At 45.1% G+C, this 19584-nt stretch overlaps 1 protein-coding gene across 2 annotated transcripts in view; it reads right to left on the reverse strand.

Moving 5' to 3' along the window:
- LOC137366071 (probable carboxypeptidase X1) overlaps window positions 1-19584 on the reverse strand; it is a 152009-nt gene that overhangs the window by 109489 nt on the left and 22936 nt on the right. For both annotated transcript variants that reach the window (XM_068028198.1, XM_068028165.1), the window contains one exon: window positions 6021-6144. In XM_068028198.1, coding sequence (XP_067884299.1) covers window positions 6021-6144 — 124 coding nt within the window. The remainder of the gene's footprint in view (window positions 1-6020; window positions 6145-19584) is intronic.

Here is a 19584-nt window from a genome sequence, read left to right on the forward strand (position 1 = left end):
AAAGAGATATAGACAGGGTAAGTGAGTGGGCAACAAGATGGCAGATGGAGTATAATATTGGCATTTATGAAGTTATAGAAACACAGAAAATAGGAGCAGGAGTAGGCCATTTGGCCCTTCAGGTCTGCTCCACCATTCATTATGATCATGGCTGATCATCTAATTTAGTGTCCTGTTCCTGCTTTCTCCCCATATCCCTTGATCCCTTTGGTCTTAATATATCTATCTCTTTCTTGAATATATTTAATGACTTGGCCTCCACTGCCTTCTGCTGTAGAGAATTCCACAGGTTCACCACCCTCTGAGTGAAGACATTTCTCATCTTGGTTCTAAATGGTATACCCTGTATCCTGAGACCGTGACCCCTGGTTCTGGACTCCCCAGCCATCAGGAACATCCTCACTGCATCTCGCCTGTCTAGTCCTGTTGGAATTTTATAGGTTTCTATGAGATCCCCTCTCATTCTTCTAAACTCTAGTGAATACAGGCCTAGTTGACCCAATCTCTCCTTATACGTCAATCCAGCCATCCCAAGAATCAGCCTCGTAAATCTTCTTTGCACTCCCTCCATAGCAAGAACATCCTACCTCAGATAAGGAGACCAAAACTGCACACAATACTCCAGATGTGGTCTCACCAAGGCCCTGTATAACTGCAGTAAGACACCCTTGCTCCTGTACTCAAATCCTCTTGCAATGAAGGCCAACATACCATTCGCCTTCCTAATTGCTGCACCTGAATGCTTGCTTTCAGCGACTGGTGTACAAGGACACCCAGGTCTCGTTGCACCTCCCCCTTTCCCAATCTATCACCATTCAGATAATAATCTGCTTTTTTGTTTTTACAACCAAAGTGGATAACCTCACATTTATCCACATTATACTGCATCTGCCATGCATTTGCCCACTCACCCAACTTGTCCAAATCACACATCCTCTTTACATCCTCCTCACAGCTCACATTCCCCCCCTCCCCCTGCTTTGTGTTGTCTGCAAACTTGGAAATGTTGCACTTAGTACCCTCACCCAAGTCATTAATATATATTGTGAATAGCTGGGGCCCAAGCACTGATTCCTGCGGTACCCCACTGGTCACTGCCTGCCACTCAGAAAAAGACCCGTTTATTCCAACTCTCTGTTTCCTGTCAACCAATTCTCAATCCATGCCAGTATGTTGACAAATACATGAATAGGATGGGAATAGAGGGATACAGACCCCGGAAGTGCAGAAGGTTTTAGTTTAGGCAGGCAAGTTTAGGCAGGCATCAAGATCGGCGCAGGCTTGGAGGGCTGAATGACCTGTTCCTGTGCTGTACTGTTCTTTGTTCTTTTCTTGTTCTATTACCCCCAATCCCATGTGCTTTAATTTTGCACGCTAACCTCTTATGTGGGACCTGATCAAAAGCCTTCTGAAAATCCAAATACACCACATCCACTGGTTTTCCCTTATCTACTCTACTAGTTACATCCTCAAAACACTCCAGTAGATTTGTTAAGCATGCCTTCCTTTTCGTAAACCCATGCTGACTTTGTCCAATCCCGTTTATGCTTTCCAGGTGTTCTGTTATCACATCCTTTATAATAGACTCTAGCATTTTCCCCAATACTGATGTAAGGCTAACTGGTCTGTAGTTCCCTGTTTTTTTCTCTCCCTTTTTTAAATAGTGGGGTTACATTTGCCACCCTCCAATCTGTAGGAACTGCTCCAGAGTCTATAGAATTCTGGAAGATGCCCACCAATGCATCCACTATTTCCAGGGCATATTTATAGAAGCTTTTACAGTCAGTTTTTATGTTCCCCGCAAGTTTACTCTCATACTCTATTTTCCCCAGCTTAATCAATCTCTTTGTCTTCCTTTACTGAATTCTAAACTGCTCCCAATCCTCAAGACTGGTGTCAATGTTCAAAGAGACCTGGGTGTGTTTGTTACAAGTGTTATGACCGTGGTGGGAGAAATGCAGAGTCAATTCAATCCCATTAGTCCACAGGTCACAACATATTATTAAACTTTCACATTCAATCAGAAAACAGCTAAATTAAACATTCTAGTAACCCCAGAATGAAACAGATATCTTCAGACAACAACAAATTAACTATTTAAAAAAAACCTAAATCTTAAACACTATTAAGATAAATCTATGTCTAAAGACCTTATAACTTGTCTTAACCTAACTCCTGCATTCACACACACACACACCCAAAAACTAACACTTAACTGGTTTGAAAAATTGAGTTTTTTAAAAATTAGCTGTCTCTTAATCACAGAATCACAGAATAATACAGTGCAGAAGAGGCCCTTCGGCCCATTGAGTCTGCACCGATGCATTAAAACACCTGACCTGTCTACCTAATCCCATTTGCCAGCACTTGGCCCATAGCCTTGAATGTTATGACGTGCCAAGTGCTCATCCAGGTACTTTTTAAAGGATGTGAGGCAACCCGCCTCTACCACCCTCCCAGGCAGGGCATTCCAGACCGTCACCACCCTCTGGGTAAAAAAGTTCTTCCTCAAATCCCCCTTAAACCTCCTGCCCCTCACCTTAAACTTGTGACCCCTCGTAACTGACCCTTCAACTAAGGGGAACAGCTGCTCCCTATCCACCCTGTCCATGCCCCTCATAATCTTGTACACCTCTATCAGGTCACCCCTCAGTCTTCTCTGCTTCAGCGAAAACAACCCAAGCCTATCCAACCTCTCCTCACAGCTTAAATGTTCCATCCCAGGCAACATCCTGGTGAATCGCCTCTGCACCCCCTCCAATGCAATCACATCCTTCCTATTATGTGGCGACCAGAATTGCACACAGTACTCCAGCTGTGGCCTTACCAAAGTTCTATACAACTCCAACATGACCTCCCTGCTTTTGTCATCTCTGCCTCGATTGATAAAGGCAAGTGTCCCATATGCCTTTTTCACCACCCTATTAACCTGCCCTTCTGCCTTCAGAGATCTATGGACAAACACGCCAAGGTCCCTTTGTTCCTCGGAACATCCCAGTGTCAGGCCATTCATTGAATACTTCCGTGTCACATTACTCCTTCCAAAGTGTATCACCTCACACTTTTCAGCATTAAATTCTATCTGCCACTTTTCTGCCCATTTGACCGTCCCGTCTATATCTTCCTGTCACCTAAGACACTCCACCTCACTGTTAACCACTCGGCCAATCTTTGTGTCATCCGCGAACTTACTGATCCTACCCCCCACATAGTCATCTATGTCGTTTATATAAATGACAAACAATAGGGGACCCAGCACAGATCCCTGTGGTACGCCACTGGACACTGGCTTCCAGTCACTAAAACAGCCGTCTGTCATCACTCTGTCTCCTACAGCTAAGCCAATTTTGAATCCACCTTATCGAGTTACCCTGTATCCCATGTACATTTGCTTTCTTGATAAGTCTCCCATGTGGGACCTTGTCAAAGGCTTTGCTGAAATCCATGTAAACCACATCAACTGCACTACCCTCATCTACACACCTGGTTACATGCTCAAAAATTTCAATCAAATTTGTGAGGCATGACCTCCCTCTGACAAAGCCATGCTGACTATTCCTAATCAAATTTTGCCTCTCCAAGTGGAGATAGATTCTCTCCTTCAGAATTTTCTCCAATAGTTTCCCTACCACTGACGTGAGACTCACTGGTCTGTAGTTCCCTGGCTTATCTCTGCAACCTTTCTGAAATAGTGGGACCACATTAGCTGGTCTCCAGTCCTCTGGCACCTCCCCCGTGGCCAGAGAGGAATTAAAAATTAGGGTCAGAGCCCCTACAATCTCCACCCTCGCCTTCCACAGCATCCTGGGACACAAATCGTCCGGACCTGGAGATCTGTCCACTTTTAAGCCTTCCAAAACCTCCAATACCTTGTCACTCCCTGTGACAATTTGCTCAAGAACCTCACAGTCTCTCTCTCCAAGTTCCATATCTACATCCTCATTCTCTTGGGTGAAGACAGATGTGAAGTATTCATTCTACACCCTACCAATATCCTCTGGCTCCACCCACAAATTTCCCCCTTGGTCCTTAATGGGTCCTACTCTTTCCCTGGTTATCCTCTTCCCATTGATATACTTATAGAATATCTTGGGATTTTCCCTACTTTTACCAGCCAGAGCTTTCCCATATCCCCTCTTTGCTCTCCTAATTGCTTTCTTAAGCTCCATCCTACATTTTCTGTACTCCACTAATGCTTCCATTGATTTGCTCTCCTTGTATTTGCTAAAAGCCTCTCTTTTCCTTCTCATCGTACCCTGAATATTTCTGGTCATCCATGGTTCTCTGGGCTTGTTGCTCCTACCTATTACCCAAGAGGGAACATGTTGGGTCTGTACCCTCCCCATTTCCTTTTTGAATGTCCCCCACTGCTCTTCTGTAGATTTCCCAACAAGTAACTCTTTCCAGTCTACCTTGGCCAGATCCTGCCTTATTTTACTAAAATTCCCTCTCCCCCAATCCAAAACCGTTTTTTGCAACTTGTCTATTTCTTTCTCCATAACAAGCTTAAATTGTACCAATAAAGAAAATAAGTAAGTTTTTGTAGGTTACGTTCCTGATGGATGAGCTCTTCTAATCTGAAAATATTCAACGGTCACTCAAAGTTTTCACGTGGATTTGATGAAAATAGACCTTCAGTAGATAGACATTCAACTCTTTGGCTGCAGCAAGCATTAAACAGTTCTTTGAATGATGAGCACAGCAATATAAATGGTTTCTTGAAAAAGAAGGCTTTTCTTCTTTACTTAAGGAATTAACTTGGCTTGTAGCCCCTTGTAAAATTTTTGCTGTGAGAAAATAGACAGCTTTCTTCTCTTCAGTTTGCTTCGCTGGAAAGTCTCTCAAAACTAATTGATTTTAACTGGTTTCTGCCAGTTCCACACATAGCCTAGTGGAAACATTACCATGTGACCTCTCTCTCTCCTGCTGTTGCCCAGGGTAACAAAAATGCATCTGTGGCACATTGTATCTCCAGAACCTTCTCCCCCTTAAAGGTGCACTGTTTTTAACAGAGTCTTAAAGGCACACACACAGTTTTTAATCCAAGGAGAAAAATAATTACAAATCCATGACACAAGGAACACAGAAAGATAACATGCAGGTACAGCAAGCAATTTGGAAGGCAAATGGCATGATGGCCTTTATTGCAAGAGGATCTGAGTACAGGAATAAGGGAGTATTGCTATAATTGTACAGGGTTTTGGTAAGACCACATCTGGAATATTGTGTGCAGTTTTGGTCTCCACAATTAAGAAAGGATATACTTGCATTGGAGGCAGTGCAGCGAAGGTTCACTAGATTGGTCCCTGGGATGAGGGGTTGTCTTATGATGAGAGACTAAGTAAATTGGGCCTGTATTCTTTGGAGTTTAGAAGAATGAGAGGTGATCTCATTGAAACATACAAGATTCTGAAGGGGCTGGATAGGGTAGACATGGAGAGATTATTTCTGCTGGTTGGGGAATTTAAAACACAGGGGCACAGTCACAGGATTACGGGCCAATCATTCACTTCACTCAGAGGGTTGTGAATCTTTGGAATTCTCTATCCTAGATGGTTGTGGATGCTCCATTGTTGAATATATTTCAGGCTGGGATAGACAGATTTCTGGTGTCTCGGGGAATCAAGGGATATGGGAAGCAGGTGTGAAAGTGGAGTTGAAGACCAAGATCAGCTATGATCGTTTTGAATGGCGGAGCTGGCTTGATGACCATATGGTCTACTCCTGCTCCTAATTCTTGTGTTCTTGTGTTCAATATCCAGTGCCCAGTGTACAGGAGCTGGGGGCAGGTATATCTCTGGTTAAACAATCACCGGGTACCCTCTGGTGACCTACTCACTGTGTATTCCCAGGTTACACATTCACGAGGTACACCCGGGTTACACACTCACTGGGTACCCCCACAATTGACAATCACTGTGTAACCCTCGGGTTACACACTCACTGGGTATCACCTGGGTTGCACACTCAGCCAGCTCAGGTTACACGCTCACTGGGTACCGCGGGTTGCACACACTCACCCAGCTCGTGAACACCCGGGTTATCCGATATTTCCATGACGTATATTTTGAGGCCCTGATAACTCTTGCCGATGCTGTAAGTCCGTGTGATGTTGGGACACTGCCTGCGAATATCCCTCATTACCTGGGAGACAAGAAATAAAACATCAACCTCAGGGAAAATGGGAAGGGGACATCGACAACAACAATGTCAGTCCTGTGGATTACACATCTTATTCCGTGTGGGAATTCCAGGACAATTTGCATCCCAACATGGCAGCTGGGAAATTGAAATTCAAATAATAAATCTGGAATAAAATGCTATGCTCAACAATAACAATCATGAAATTACCGGATTGTTATAAAAATCCATCTGGTTCACGAATGTCCTTTAGGGAAGGGAATCTGTCGTCCTTACCCAGTCTGGCCTACATGTGACTCCAGATACAAAGCGATGTGGTTCACTCTTAACTTCCCTCTGAAATGGCCGAGCAAGCCACTCAGTTGTATCAAACGGCTACAGAAAAGTCTGATAAAAATAAAACTGGACAGACCACCCGGCATCGGAAATGACAAAGGGACAGTCTGCACTGCTGACCCTACAAAGTCATCCTCACAACAATTGGGAGAGCTGTTCCACAGACTAGTCAAGCATACTCACCAAATCATACCTTACAGATAATGTCCCAGACTCCTCACTCACTATCCTTGGGTATGTCCTGTCCAGCTGTCAGAACAAACCTACCAGAGGTGGCGGCACAGTGGTATACAGTCGGGAGGGAGTTGTCCTGGGAGTGCTCAAAATTGACTCCCATGAAGTCTCATGGCAGCAGGTCAAACATGGGCAAGGAAACCTCCTGCTGATTACCACCGACTGCACCCGCCTCAGCTGATGAATTAGTACTCCTCCATGTTGAACAGCAATTGGAAGAAGCACTGAGGGTAGCAAGGGGCACAGAATGTACTCTGGGTGGGAGACATCAATGCCCGTCACCAAGAGTGACTCGGTAGCACCACTACTGACCGAGCCCTAAAGGACATAGCTGCTAGACTGGGTCTGCGGCAGGTGGTGAGGGAACCAACACGAGAGAAAAACATAATTGACCTCGTCCACCTCGTCCTCACCAATTTGCCTGTCGCAGATGCTTCTGTCCATGACAGTATTGGTAGAAGTGACCACCGCACAGTCCTTGTGGAGATGAAGCCCTGTCTTCACATTGAGGATACCGTCCATCGTGTTGTGTGGCACCATCACCGTGCTAAATGGGATAGATTCAGAACAGATCTGGCAGCTCAAAACTGGGCATCCATGAGGCGCTGTGGGACATCAGCAGCAGCAGAATTGTACTCAACTACAATCTATAACCTCATGGCCCGGCATATCCCCCACTCTACCATTACCATCAAGCCAGGAGACAAACCCTGGTTCAATGAAGAGTGCAGGAGGGCATGCCAGGAGCAGCACCAGGCATACCTCAAAATGAGGTGTCAACCTGGTAAAGCTACAAACCAGGACTATCTGCGTGCCAAACTGCGTAAACAGCATTTGATAGACAGAGCTAAGCGATCCCATAACCAACGGATCAGATACGCTTGCCAGTTCTGAAGAAGGGTCACTAACCTGAAACGTTAACTCTGTTTCTCTCTCCACAGATGCTGCCAGACCCGCTGAGTATTTCCAGCACTTTATTGTTTTTATTTCAGATTTCCAGCATCTGCAGTATTTGCTTTTATGTTAGATCAAAGGAAGTGGCTAAAAATGTTGCCAGAAATGAGGAATTTCAGTTATGAAGATAGATTGGAGAAGTTAGGACAGTTTTCCTTGGAGAAGAGAAGGCTGAGAAGTGATTTGATAGAGGTATTCAAAATCATGAGGGGTCTGGACAGAGAAGATAGAGAGAAACTGTTCCCACTTGTGAAAGGATCGAGAATGAGAGGCCACAGGTTTAAAGTATTTGGTAAGAGAAGCAAAAGTGACATGAGGAAAAACTTTTTCACACAGTGAGTAGTTAAGGTCTGGAATGCGCTGCCTGAGAACGTGGTGGAGGCAGGTTCAATTGAAGCATTCAAAAGGGAATTAGGCAGTTATATGAAAAGGAAGAATGTGTAGGGTTATGGGGAGAAGGCAGGGGAATGGAACAGAGGGAGTTGCTCATTTGGAGAGCCGGTGGGACATGATGGGCCGAATGGCCTCCTTCTGCACTGTAACAATTCTGAGATTAACAAGGACAAATGTGGGCCCATTACAATTGAAGACAGGAGAATTTATAATGGAGAATAGGGAAATAGTGGATCACCTAAACAATTACTTTGTGTCTGTCTTCACAGAGGAAGATACAGAAAATCTCTCAGAAATACTCGGGAACCAAGGGACTTGTAAAAATGAGGAACTGAATGAATTAGTATTCATAAAGAGGTAATACTCGAAAATTAACAGGATTGAAGGTTGATAAATCCCCTGGACCAGGGGATTTAGGCAAAAAGGAAGAGGAGGTGGTGTTGCACTGATAATAAGAGATGGGATCAGTACATTAATAAGAGAGGATCTCAGATCAGAAGAATAAAATGTGGAATCTGTTTGGCTGGAGCTAAGAAACAGCAAGAGGCAGCAAACATTGGTAGGAGTTGTTTATAGGCCACCAAACAGTAGCGGTAGTGTGGGGCATGATAGTAATCAGGAGATTAAAGAAGCATGCAGCATGGGTAATATAATAATCATGGGTGACTTCAATCTGCGTATAGACTGGGTAAACCTAATGAGCACTAATGCTGAGGAGGACTATTTCTGGAGTCTGTTGGGGATGATTTTCCAGAGCAGTATGTTGAGGAACCGACTAGAGAACAGGCAACTTTAGAACTAGTATCATGTAATGAGAAAGGGTTAATTGATAACCTTGTTGAGAGGTGATCTCATTGAAACCTACAAAATACTTAAAGGGATAGACAGGGTAGATGCAGGTAAGATGTTTCCCCTGGTTGGGGAGTCTAGAACCAGGGGACACAATTTCAAAATAAGGGAGAAGCCACTTAGGACAGAGATGAGGAGAAAATTCTTTACTCAGAGGTTTGTGAATCTTTGGAATTCTCTACCCCAGAGGGCTGTGGAAGCTCAGTCATTGAGTATGTTTAAAGCAGAGATTGACAGATTTCTAAATACCAATGAAATAAAGGGGATATGAGGATAGTGTGGGGAAAAGGCATTGAAGTGAATGATCAGCCATGATCGTACTGAATGGTGGAGCAGGCTCAATGGGCTGAATGGCCTACTCCTGCTCCTATGTTCCTACGTGAGTGGGCAAGAACATGGCAGATGGAATATAACGTGGAAAAATGTGAAGTTATGCACTTTGGTCAGAAAAACAGAAATGCAGAGTATTTCTTAAATGGTGAGAGATTGGGAACTGTTGATGTTTTAAGGGACCTGGGTGTCCTTGTTCATGTGTTCAAATAAATTTGTTCAAATTGGCAAGGGTAACATGGAAGACGAATTTGTAGAGTGCCTCAGGGATTGTTCCTTCGAACAATACATTACAGAACCTACCCGGGAACAGGCTATTTTAGATTTGGTATTGTGTAATGAGGGAGGATTAATAAGAGATCTCTTAGTTAAAGATCCTTTAGGGGGAAGTGATCATAACATGGAAGAATTTCAAGTTCAGTTTGAGGGTGAGCAACTCGGGTCTCAAACCAGTGTCTTCAACTTAAACAAGGGCAATTACAGAGGTATGAAGACAGAGTTGTCTAAAGCGGGCTGGGAAGATAGACTACAGGGGAAGTCAGTAGATGAGCAGTGGCAGACTTTTAAACAGATATTTCATAACACTCAGCAAACATTTATTCCGGTCAGAAGGAAGGACTCGAAGAGAACGATGAACCACCCGTGGATAACAAAGGAAGTTAAGGAGAATATCAAAACAAAAACAAAGGTGTACAAAGCGGTGAAAACGAGGGGTAGGCCAGAGGATTGGGAATTTTTTAGAAACTAGCAGCAGATGACTAAAAAACTAATAAAGAGAGAAAAAATTGAATATGAGAGTAAATTAGCAAGAAATATAAAAACAAACAGTAAGAGCTTCTATGGGTATAGTAGAAGGAAGAGAGAAGTTAAAGTAAGTGTGGGGCCCTGAGAGGATGAGACTGGGGAATTAATAACAGGGAACAGGGAAATGGCAGATAATTTAAACCAATATTTTGCATCGGTTTTCACGGTGGAGGACACTATAAACATCCCAACAATAATAGATGAACAAGGTGTAAATGGGAGGGAGGAACTTGTAACAATCTCTATCACGTGGGAAAAGGTGCTTGTCAAACTGATGGGACTAAAGACAGACAAGTCGACAGGACCGGATGGCCTGCAGCCAAGGGTTTTAAAAGAAGTGGCTGCAGAGATAGTGGAGGCATTGGTCATAATATACCAAAACTCACTGGATTCCGGAAGGGTACCAGCAGACTGGAAAACCGCTAATGTGACACCCCTATTCAAGAAAGGAGGGAGACAGAAAGCAGTGGGAGGGAAAGGGAATAGGCGCACAGTGCAGGGATCCCCTGTGGCCGTTCCCCTCAATAATACGTATACCGTTTTGGATACGGTTGGGGGGGACGACCTACCAGAGGAAAGCCACAGTGGCCAGGTCTCTGGCACTGAGCCTGGCTCAGTGGCTCAGAAGGGAAGGGGGAGAATAGGACAGCGATAGTGATCGGAGATTCAATGGTTAGAGGAACAGACAGGAGATTCTGTGGTCGCAAACGAGACTCCCGGATGGTATGTTGCCTCCCGGGTGCCAGGGTCAGGGATGTCTCGGATCGAGTCTACAGGATTCTTAAGGGGGAGGGGGAGCAGCCAGAGGTCGTGGTACATATCGGTACCAATGACATAGCTAGAAAAAGGGATGAGGACCTGAAAAGCGAATATAGGGAGTTAGGTTGGAAGCTGAAAGGCAGGACGAGCAGAGTAGTAATCTCAGGATTGTTACCGGTGCCACGTGCTAGTGAGGCTAGAAACAGAGAGCGAGTGCAGCTGAACACGTGGCTACAGAACTGGTGTAGGAGGGAGGGCTTCAGATATGTGGATCATTGGGATACCTTCTGGGGAAGGTGGGACCTGTACAAGAAGGACGGGTTGCATCTGAACTGGAGGGGTACCAATATCCTGGGCGGGAGGTTTGCTAGAGCTCTTCGGGAGGGTTTAAACTAGTTTGGCAGGGGGATGGGAACCGGAGCCACGGATCAGTGGATGGGGTAGCTGTTGAACAGGAAGATACAGAGTGCAGAGAGTCTGTGAGGAAGGTTAGACAGTTGACAGGGCAAAGTTGCAGCCAGTATGATGGGTTGAAGTGTGTCTATTTTAACGCAAGAAGTGTCAGGAATAAGGGTGATGAACTTAGAGCATGGATCAGTACTTGGAGCTACGATGTTGTGGCCATTACGGAGACGTGGATATCACAGGGGCAGGAATGGATGTTGGATGTTCCGGGGTTTAGATGTTACAAAAGGAATAGGGAGGGAGGTAAAAGAGGTGGGGGAGTGGCATTGCTAATCAGGGATAGTATCACAGCTGCAGAAAGGGAGGTCGTCGAGGAGGGTTTGTCTACTGAGTCATTATGGGTGGAAGTCAGAAACAGGAAAGGAGCAGTCACTTTGTTGGGAGTTTTCTATTGACCCCCCAATAGCAACAGAGACATGGAGGAACAGATTGGGAGGCAGATTTTGGAAAGGTGCAGAAGTAACAGGGTTGTTGTCATGGGTGACTTCAACTTCCCTAATATTGATTGGAACCTCCTCAGTGCAAATAGTTTGGATGGAGCAGTTTTTGTCAGGTGTGTCCAGGAAGGTTTCCTGACTCAATATGTAGATAGGCCGACTAGAGGGGAGGCTATGTTGGACTTGGTGCTTAGCAACGAACCAGGCCAGGTGGCAGATCTCTCGGTGGGAGAGCATTTCGGTGATAGTGATCACAACTCCCTGACCTTTACTATAGTCATGGAGAGGGACAGGAGCAGACGGGATGGGAAAATATTTAATTGGGGGAGGGGGAATTACAATGCTATTAGGCAGGAACTGGGGAGCATAAATTGGGAACAGATGTTCTCAGGGAAATGCACGACAGAAATGTAGAGGTTGTTTAGGAAGCACTTGCTGCGACTGCTGGATAGGTTTGTCCCGATGAGGCAAGGAAGGGATGGTAGGGTGAAGGAACCTTGGATGACAAGTGATGTGGAACAGCTAGTCAAGAGGAAGAAGGAAGCTTACTTAAGGTTGAGGAAGCAAGGATCAGACAGGGCTCCAGAGGATTACAAGGTAGCCAGGAAGGAACTGAAGAATGCACTTAGGAGAGCTAGAAGGTGACATGAAAAAGTCTTGGCGGGTAGGATTAAGGAAAATCCCAAGGCGTTCTACACTTATGTGAGGAACAAGAGGATGGCCAGAGTGAGGGTAGGGCCGATCAGGGATAGTGGAGAGAACTTGTGCCTGGAGTCGGAGGAGGTAGGGGAGGTCCTAAATGAATACTTTGCTTCAGTATTCACTAGTGAGAGGGACCTGGTCGTTTGTGAGGACAGCGTGGAACAGGCTGATATGTTCGAACAGGTTGATGTTAAGAGGGAGAATGTGCTGGAAATATTGAATGATATGAGGACAGATAAGTCCCCGGGGCCAGACAGGATATACCCAAGGATATTACGGGAAGCGAGGGAAGAGATTGCTGCGCCTTTGGCGATGATCTTTGCGCCTTCACTGTCCACTGGAGTAGTACCGGATGATTGAAGGATGGCAAATGTTGTTCTCTTGTTCAAGAAAGGGAATCGGGATAACCCTGGGAATTATAGACCAGTCAGTCTTACGTCGGTAGTGGGCAAATTATTGGAGAGGATTCTGAGAGACAGGATTTCTGATTATTTGGAAAAGCATGGTTTGATTAGAGACAGTCAGCATGGCTTTGTGAGGGGCAGGTCATGCCTCACAAGCCTTATTGAATTCTTTGAAGCTGTAACAAAACACATTGATGAAGGAAGAGCAGTGGATGTGGTGTATATGGATTTTAGCAAGGCGTCTGATAAGGTTCCCCATGGTAGGCTCATTCAGAAAGTAAGGAGGCATGGGATTCAGGGAAAGTTGGCTGTCTGAATACAGAATTGGCTGGCCCATAGAAGACAGAGGGTGGTAGTAGATGGAAAGTATTCAGCCTGGAGCTCGGTGACCAGTGGTGTTCCACAAGGATCTGTTCTGAGACCTCTGCTCTTTGTGATTTTTATAAATGACTTGGATGAGGAAGTGGAAGGCTGGGTTAGCAAGTTTGCCGATGACACGAAGGTTGCTGGAGTTGTGGATAGTCTGGAAGGCTGTTGTCGGTTGCAACGGGACATTGACAGGATGCAGAGCTGGGCTGAGAAGTGGCAGATGGAGTTCAACCTGGAAAAGTGTGAAGTGATTCATTTTGGAAGGTCGAATTTGAATGCGGAATACAGGCTTAAAGACAGGATTCTTGGTAGTGTGGAGGAACAGAGGGATCTTGGGGTCCATGTCCATAGATCGCTCAAAGTTGCCACCCAAGTTGATAGGGTTGTTAAGAAGGCGTATGGTGTGTTGGCTTTCATTAACAGGGGAATTGAGTTTAAGAGCCACGAGGTTATGCTGCAGCTCTATAAAGCCCTGGTTCGACCACACTTGGAATATTGTGTTCAGTTCTGGTCGCCTCATTATAGGAAGGATGTGGAAGCTTTAGAGAGGGTGCAGAGGAGATTTACCAGGATGCTGCCTGGACTGGAGGGCATGTCCTGCGAAGAAAGATTGAGGGAGCTAGTGCTTTTCTCGTTGGAGCGGAGAAGGATGTGAGGTGACTTGATAGAGGGGTACAAGATGATGAGAGGCATAGATAGAGTGGATAGTCAGAGAATTTTTCCCAGGGTGGAAAGGGCTATCACCAGGGGGCATAATTTTAAGGTGATTGGAGGAAGGTTTCGGGGAGATGTCAGAGGTAGGTTCTTTACACAGAGAGTGGTGGGTGCGTGGAATGCACTGCCAGCGGCGGTAGTAGAAGCAGATACATTAGGGGCATTTAAGCGACTCTTGGATCGGTACATGGATGATAGTAGAATGAAGGGTAGGTAGTTAGTTTGATCTTAGAGTAGGGTAAATGTTCGGCACAACATTGTGGGCCGAAGGGCCTGTACTGTGCTGTACTGTTCTATGAAACTACAGACAAGTCAGCTTAACATCAGTCATTGGGAAAATGCTAGCGTCTATTATTAAGGCAGAAATAGCATGTTTTGAAAAACATAAAGCAATCAAACAGACTCAACATGGTTTTATGAAAGGGAAATCATGTTTGACAAATTTATTAGAGTTCTTTGAGGATATAACAAGCAGAGTGGATAAAGGGGATTTTTAGAAGACATTTGATCAGGTGCCACATAAAAGGTTACTGCACAAAATAAGAGCTCAGGGTATTGGGGGTAATGTGTTGGCATGGATTGAGGATTGTCTAACACACAGAAAGCAGAGAGTTGGGATCAATGGGTCTTTTACAGGTTAGAAAGTCGTAACTAGTGGGCCTCAACTATTTACTATCTATATTAATGACTTGGAGGAAGGGACAGAGTGTAGAGTATCCAAATTTGCAGACGATACAAAAATAGGTGGGAGGGTATATTGTGATGAGGACACAAAGAATCTGCAAAGGGATATAGATAAGTTAAGTGAATGGGCAAAAACTTGGCAGATGTAGTTCAATGTGGGAAAGTGTGAGGCAATCCACTTTGGTACGAAGAATAAAAAGGCAGATTATTATTTAGATGGAGAAAAACTACAAAATACTGCAGTACAGAGTGATCTGGGTGTTCTTGTGCAAGAAACACAAAAGGTTAGCATGTCGGTGCAGCAATTAATTAATAAGGCAAATGGAATTTTGGCCTTTATTGCGAGGGGGTTAGAGTTTAAAAACAGGGAAGTCTTGTTACAACTGTACAGGGTGTTGGTGAGGTCACACCTGGAGTGCTGTGTACAGTTTTGGTCCCCGTATTTAAGGAATGATATACTGGCATTGGAGGCAGTTCAGAAAAGGTTCACTAGGCTGAGTCCTGAGATGAAGGGATTTTCTTATCAAGAACGACCAAACAGGTCAGGCCTTTATTCATTGGAGTTTATAAGAATGAGAGGTAATCTTATAGAAACATATAAGATTCTAAGGGGGCTTGACAGGGTAGATGTTGAGAAGATGTTTCCACTGACGGGGGGGATTCTTGAACTAGGGGACATAATTAGAGAATAAGGGGTCACACATTTAAAACTGAGATGCAAAGGAATTTCTTCTCTCAGAGGGTGGTGAATCTCTGGAATTCTCTACCTCAGAGAGTTGTGGAGGCTAGATCACTAAATGTATTTAAGGAGGAGGTAGATAGATTTTTGAAATCTCGGCGAGTCGAGGGATATGCAGAGCAGGCCCGAAAGAGTTGTTAAGGCCTGGGACAGATCAGCCATGATCTTATTGAATGGCAGGGCAAGCTCGAGGGGCTGAATGGCCTACTCCTACTTCTTGTGTTCTTCAGCCTGCCACTACAGCCTGCCGGACTGAACATTGAGTTCAATAATTTCAGAGCATGACAGCCCCCCACTTTACTTTCACCCTCTACATTGGGGAGACCAAGCGCAGACTGGGTGACCGCTTTGCGGAACATCTCCGCTCAGTCCGCAAGCAGGACCCTGAGCTTCCGGTTGCTTGCCATTTCAACACTCCCCCCTGCTCTCATGCTCACATCTCTGTCCTGGGATTGCTGCAGTGTTCCAGTGAACATCAACGCAAGCTCGAGGAACAGCATCTCATCTACCGATTAGGCACACTACAGCCTGCCGGACTGAACATTGAGTTCAATAATTTCAGAGCATGACAGCCCCCCACTTTACTTTCATTTTTAGTCATTTTTAGTTATTTTTTCTTCCTTTTTTTTTGCATTCCTTTTTACATTTTTTACAATCTTTTTTTGCATTTATTTCATTTCATCTTAGTTTGTTCAGTTTGCTTACCCACTGATTTTTTCAGGTTGTTTTTCTTCAGGTTTGCACTTGCTGCTGTTCATTATTCAGTATATTCACACCTAATCTGTACTAATGCTTTGTCTTTCAACACACCATTAACATATTGTTTGCCTTTGCTCCGTGACCTTTTGGTCAGCTATGTGGCCTGGTCCAATCTGCACCTTCTCCTTTGTTATCTCTTGCCCAACCCCCACCTCACTTGTTTATAATCTGTGACTTTTCTAATATTTGTCAGTTCCGAAGAAGGGTCACTGACCCGAAACGTTAACTCTGCTTCTCTTTCCACAGATGCTGCCAGACCTGCTGAGTGAATCCAGCATTTCTTGTTTTTGTTTCAGATTTCCAGCATCCGCAGTATTTTGCTTTTATCTTGTGTTCTTCTGTTGTGTGTCACTGAAAGCTAACATACAGGTACAGCAAGCAATTATGAAGGGAAATGGTATGATGGTCTTTCAAACGTCAGTTGATTAGAATCCAGGACCAGCATGTTCCTGTGAGGAAGAAGGATAACTTTGGCAAGTTTCAGGAACCTTGGATAACGCGGGATATTGTGAGCCGAGTCAAAAAGAAAAAGGAAGCATTCATAAGGGCTGGAAGGCTGGGAACAGACGAATCCCTTGAGGAATATAAAGACAGTAGGAAGGAACTTAAGCAAGGGGTCAGAAGGGCTAACAGGGGTCATGAAAAGTCATTGGCAAAGAGGATTAAGGAAAATCCCAAGGCTTTTTATACGTATAAAGAGAGCAAGAGGGTAACTAGGGAAAGGGTTGGCCCACTCAAGGACAGAGATGGGAATCTATGTGTGGAGCCAAAGGAAATGGGCGAGGTGCTAAATGAGTACTTTGCATCAGTATTCACCAAAGAGAAGGACTTGGTGGATGATGAGCCGAGGGAAGGGAGTGCAGATAGGCTCAGTTATCTCATTATCAAAAAGGAGGTGGTGTTGGGTGTCTTGCAAAGCATTAAGGTAGATAAGTCCCCAGGGCCTGATGGGATCTACCCCAGAATACTGAGGGAGGCAAGGGAGGAAATTGCTGGGGCCTTGTCAGAAATCTTTGCATCCTCATTGGCTACAGGTGAGATCCCAGAGGACTGGAGAATAGCCAATGTTGTTCCTTTGTTTAAGAATGGTGGCAAGGATAATCCAGGAAATTTTTGGCCGGTCAGCCTTACGTCAGTGGTAGGGAAACTATTAGAAAGGATTATTCGGGACAGGATTTACTCCCATTTGGAAACAAACGAACTTATTAGCGAGAGGCAGCATGGTTTTGTGAAGGGGAGGTCGTGTCTTACTAATTTGATTGCGTTTTTTGAGGAAGTGACAAAGATGATTGATGAAGGAAGGGCAGTGGATGTTATCTATATGGACTTTAGTAAAGTCTGCATGGCAGACTGGTACAAAAGGTGAAGTCACACAGGATCAGAGGTGAGCTGGCAAGATGGATACAGAACTGGCTCAGTCATAGAAGTCAGAGGGTATCAGTGGATGGGTGTTTTTCTGAATGGAGGGATGTGACTAGTGGTGTTCCGCAGGGATCAGTGCTGGGACCTTTGCTGTTTGTAGTATATATAAATGATTTGGAAGAAAATGTAGCTGGTCTGATTAGTAAGTTTGCGGACGACACAAAGGTTGGTGGAGTTGCGGATAATGATGAGGATTGTCAGAGGATACAGCAGGATATAGATCGGTTGGAGACTTGGGCGGAGAAATGGCAGATGGAGTTTAATCCGGACAAATGTGAGGTAATGTATTTTGGAAGGTCTAATGCAGGTGGGAAGTATACAGTAAATGGCAGTACCCTTAGGAGTATTGACAGGCAGAGAGTTCTGGGCGTACAGATCCACAGGTCACTGAAAGTGGCAACGGAGGTGGATAAAGTAGTCAAGAAGGCATACGGCATGCTTGCCTTCATCTGTCGGGGCATAGAGTATAAAAATAGGCAAGTCATGCTGCAGCTGTACAGAACTTTAGTCAAGCCACACTTAGAATATTGCGTGCAATTCGGGTCGCCACACTACCAGAAGGACGTGGAGGCTTTGGAGAGGGTACAGAAGAGGTTTACCAGGATGTTGCCTGGTCTGGAGGGCATTAGCTATGAGGAGAGGTTGGATAAACTCGGATTGTTTTCACTGGAACGACAGAGGTGGAGGGGCGACATGATAGAGGTTTACAAAGTTATGAGTGGCATGGACAGAGTGGATAGTCAGAAGCTTTTTCCCAGGGTGGAAGAGTCAGTTACTAGGGGACATAGGTTTAAGGTGAGAGGGGCAAAGTTTAGAGGGGATGTGCGAGGCAAGTTTTTTACACAGAGGGTGGTGAGTGCCTGGAACTTGCTGCCGGGGGAGGTGGTAGAAGCAGGTACCAGAGAGACGTTTAAGAGACATCTTGACAAATATATGAATAGGATGGGAATAGAGGGATATGGGCCCCGGAAGTGCAGAAGGTTTTAGTTCAGGCAGGCATCGAGATCAGGCTTGGAGGGCCGAATGGCCTGTTCCTGTGCTGTACTGTTCTTTGTAGATTAATACCTGGAATGGGTGGGTTGTCTTATGAGGAAATATTGGACAGGCAAGGCTTGTATCCGCTGGAGATTAGAAGAGTAAGAGGTCACTCAATTGAAACATATAAGATCCTGAGGGGTGTTGACAGGGTGGATGTGGAAAGGATGTTTCCCCTTGTGGGAGAATCTAGAACCAGGGGTCACTGTTTAAAAATAAGGGGTCGCCCATTTAAGACAGAGATGAGGAGAAATATTTTCCCTCAGAGGGTTGTGAGTCTTTGGAATTCTCTTCCTCAAAAGGCGGTGGAAGCAGAGTCTTTGAATATTTTTAAGGCAGAGGTAGATAGATTCTTGATAAGCAAGGGGGTGAAAGGTTATTGGGGGTAGGCTACAATCAGATCAGCCATGATCTTATTGAATGATGCAGCAGGTTCGAGGGGCCGAGGAGTCGACTCCTGCTCCTAATTCGTATGTTGGTATGTTTGTATAGATGTACTTCTTCTTTTCTTTTGGGCCTCCTTCTCTCGAGAGACAATGGATACGCGCCTGGAGGTGGTCAGTGGTTTGTGAAGCAGCGCCTGGAGTGGCTATAAAGGCCAATTCTGGAGTGACAGGCTCTTCCACAGGTGCTGCAGAGAAATTTGTTTGTTGGGGCTGTTGCACAGTTGGCTCTCCCCTTGCGCCTCTGTCTTTTTTCCTGCCAACTACTAAGTCTCTTCGACTCGCCACAATTTAGCCCTGTCTTTATGGCTGCCCGCCAGCTCTGACGAATGCTGGCAACTGACTCCCACGACTTGTGATCAATGTCACACGATTTCATGTCACGTTTGCAGACGTCTTTATAACGGAGACATGGACGGCCGGTGGGTCTGATACCAGTGGCGAGCTCGCTGTACAATGTGTCTTTGGGGATCCTGCCATCTTCCATGCGGCTCACATGGCCAAGCCATCTCAAGCGCCGCTGACTCAGTAGTGTGTATAAGCTGGGGGTGTTGGCCGCTTCAAGGACTTCTGTGTTGGAGATATAGTCCTGCCACCTGATGCCAAGTATT

The sequence above is a fragment of the Heterodontus francisci genome, chromosome 1 (assembly GCF_036365525.1).
Source record: "Heterodontus francisci isolate sHetFra1 chromosome 1, sHetFra1.hap1, whole genome shotgun sequence".
NCBI classification, from domain to species: Eukaryota; Metazoa; Chordata; class Chondrichthyes; order Heterodontiformes; family Heterodontidae; genus Heterodontus; species Heterodontus francisci.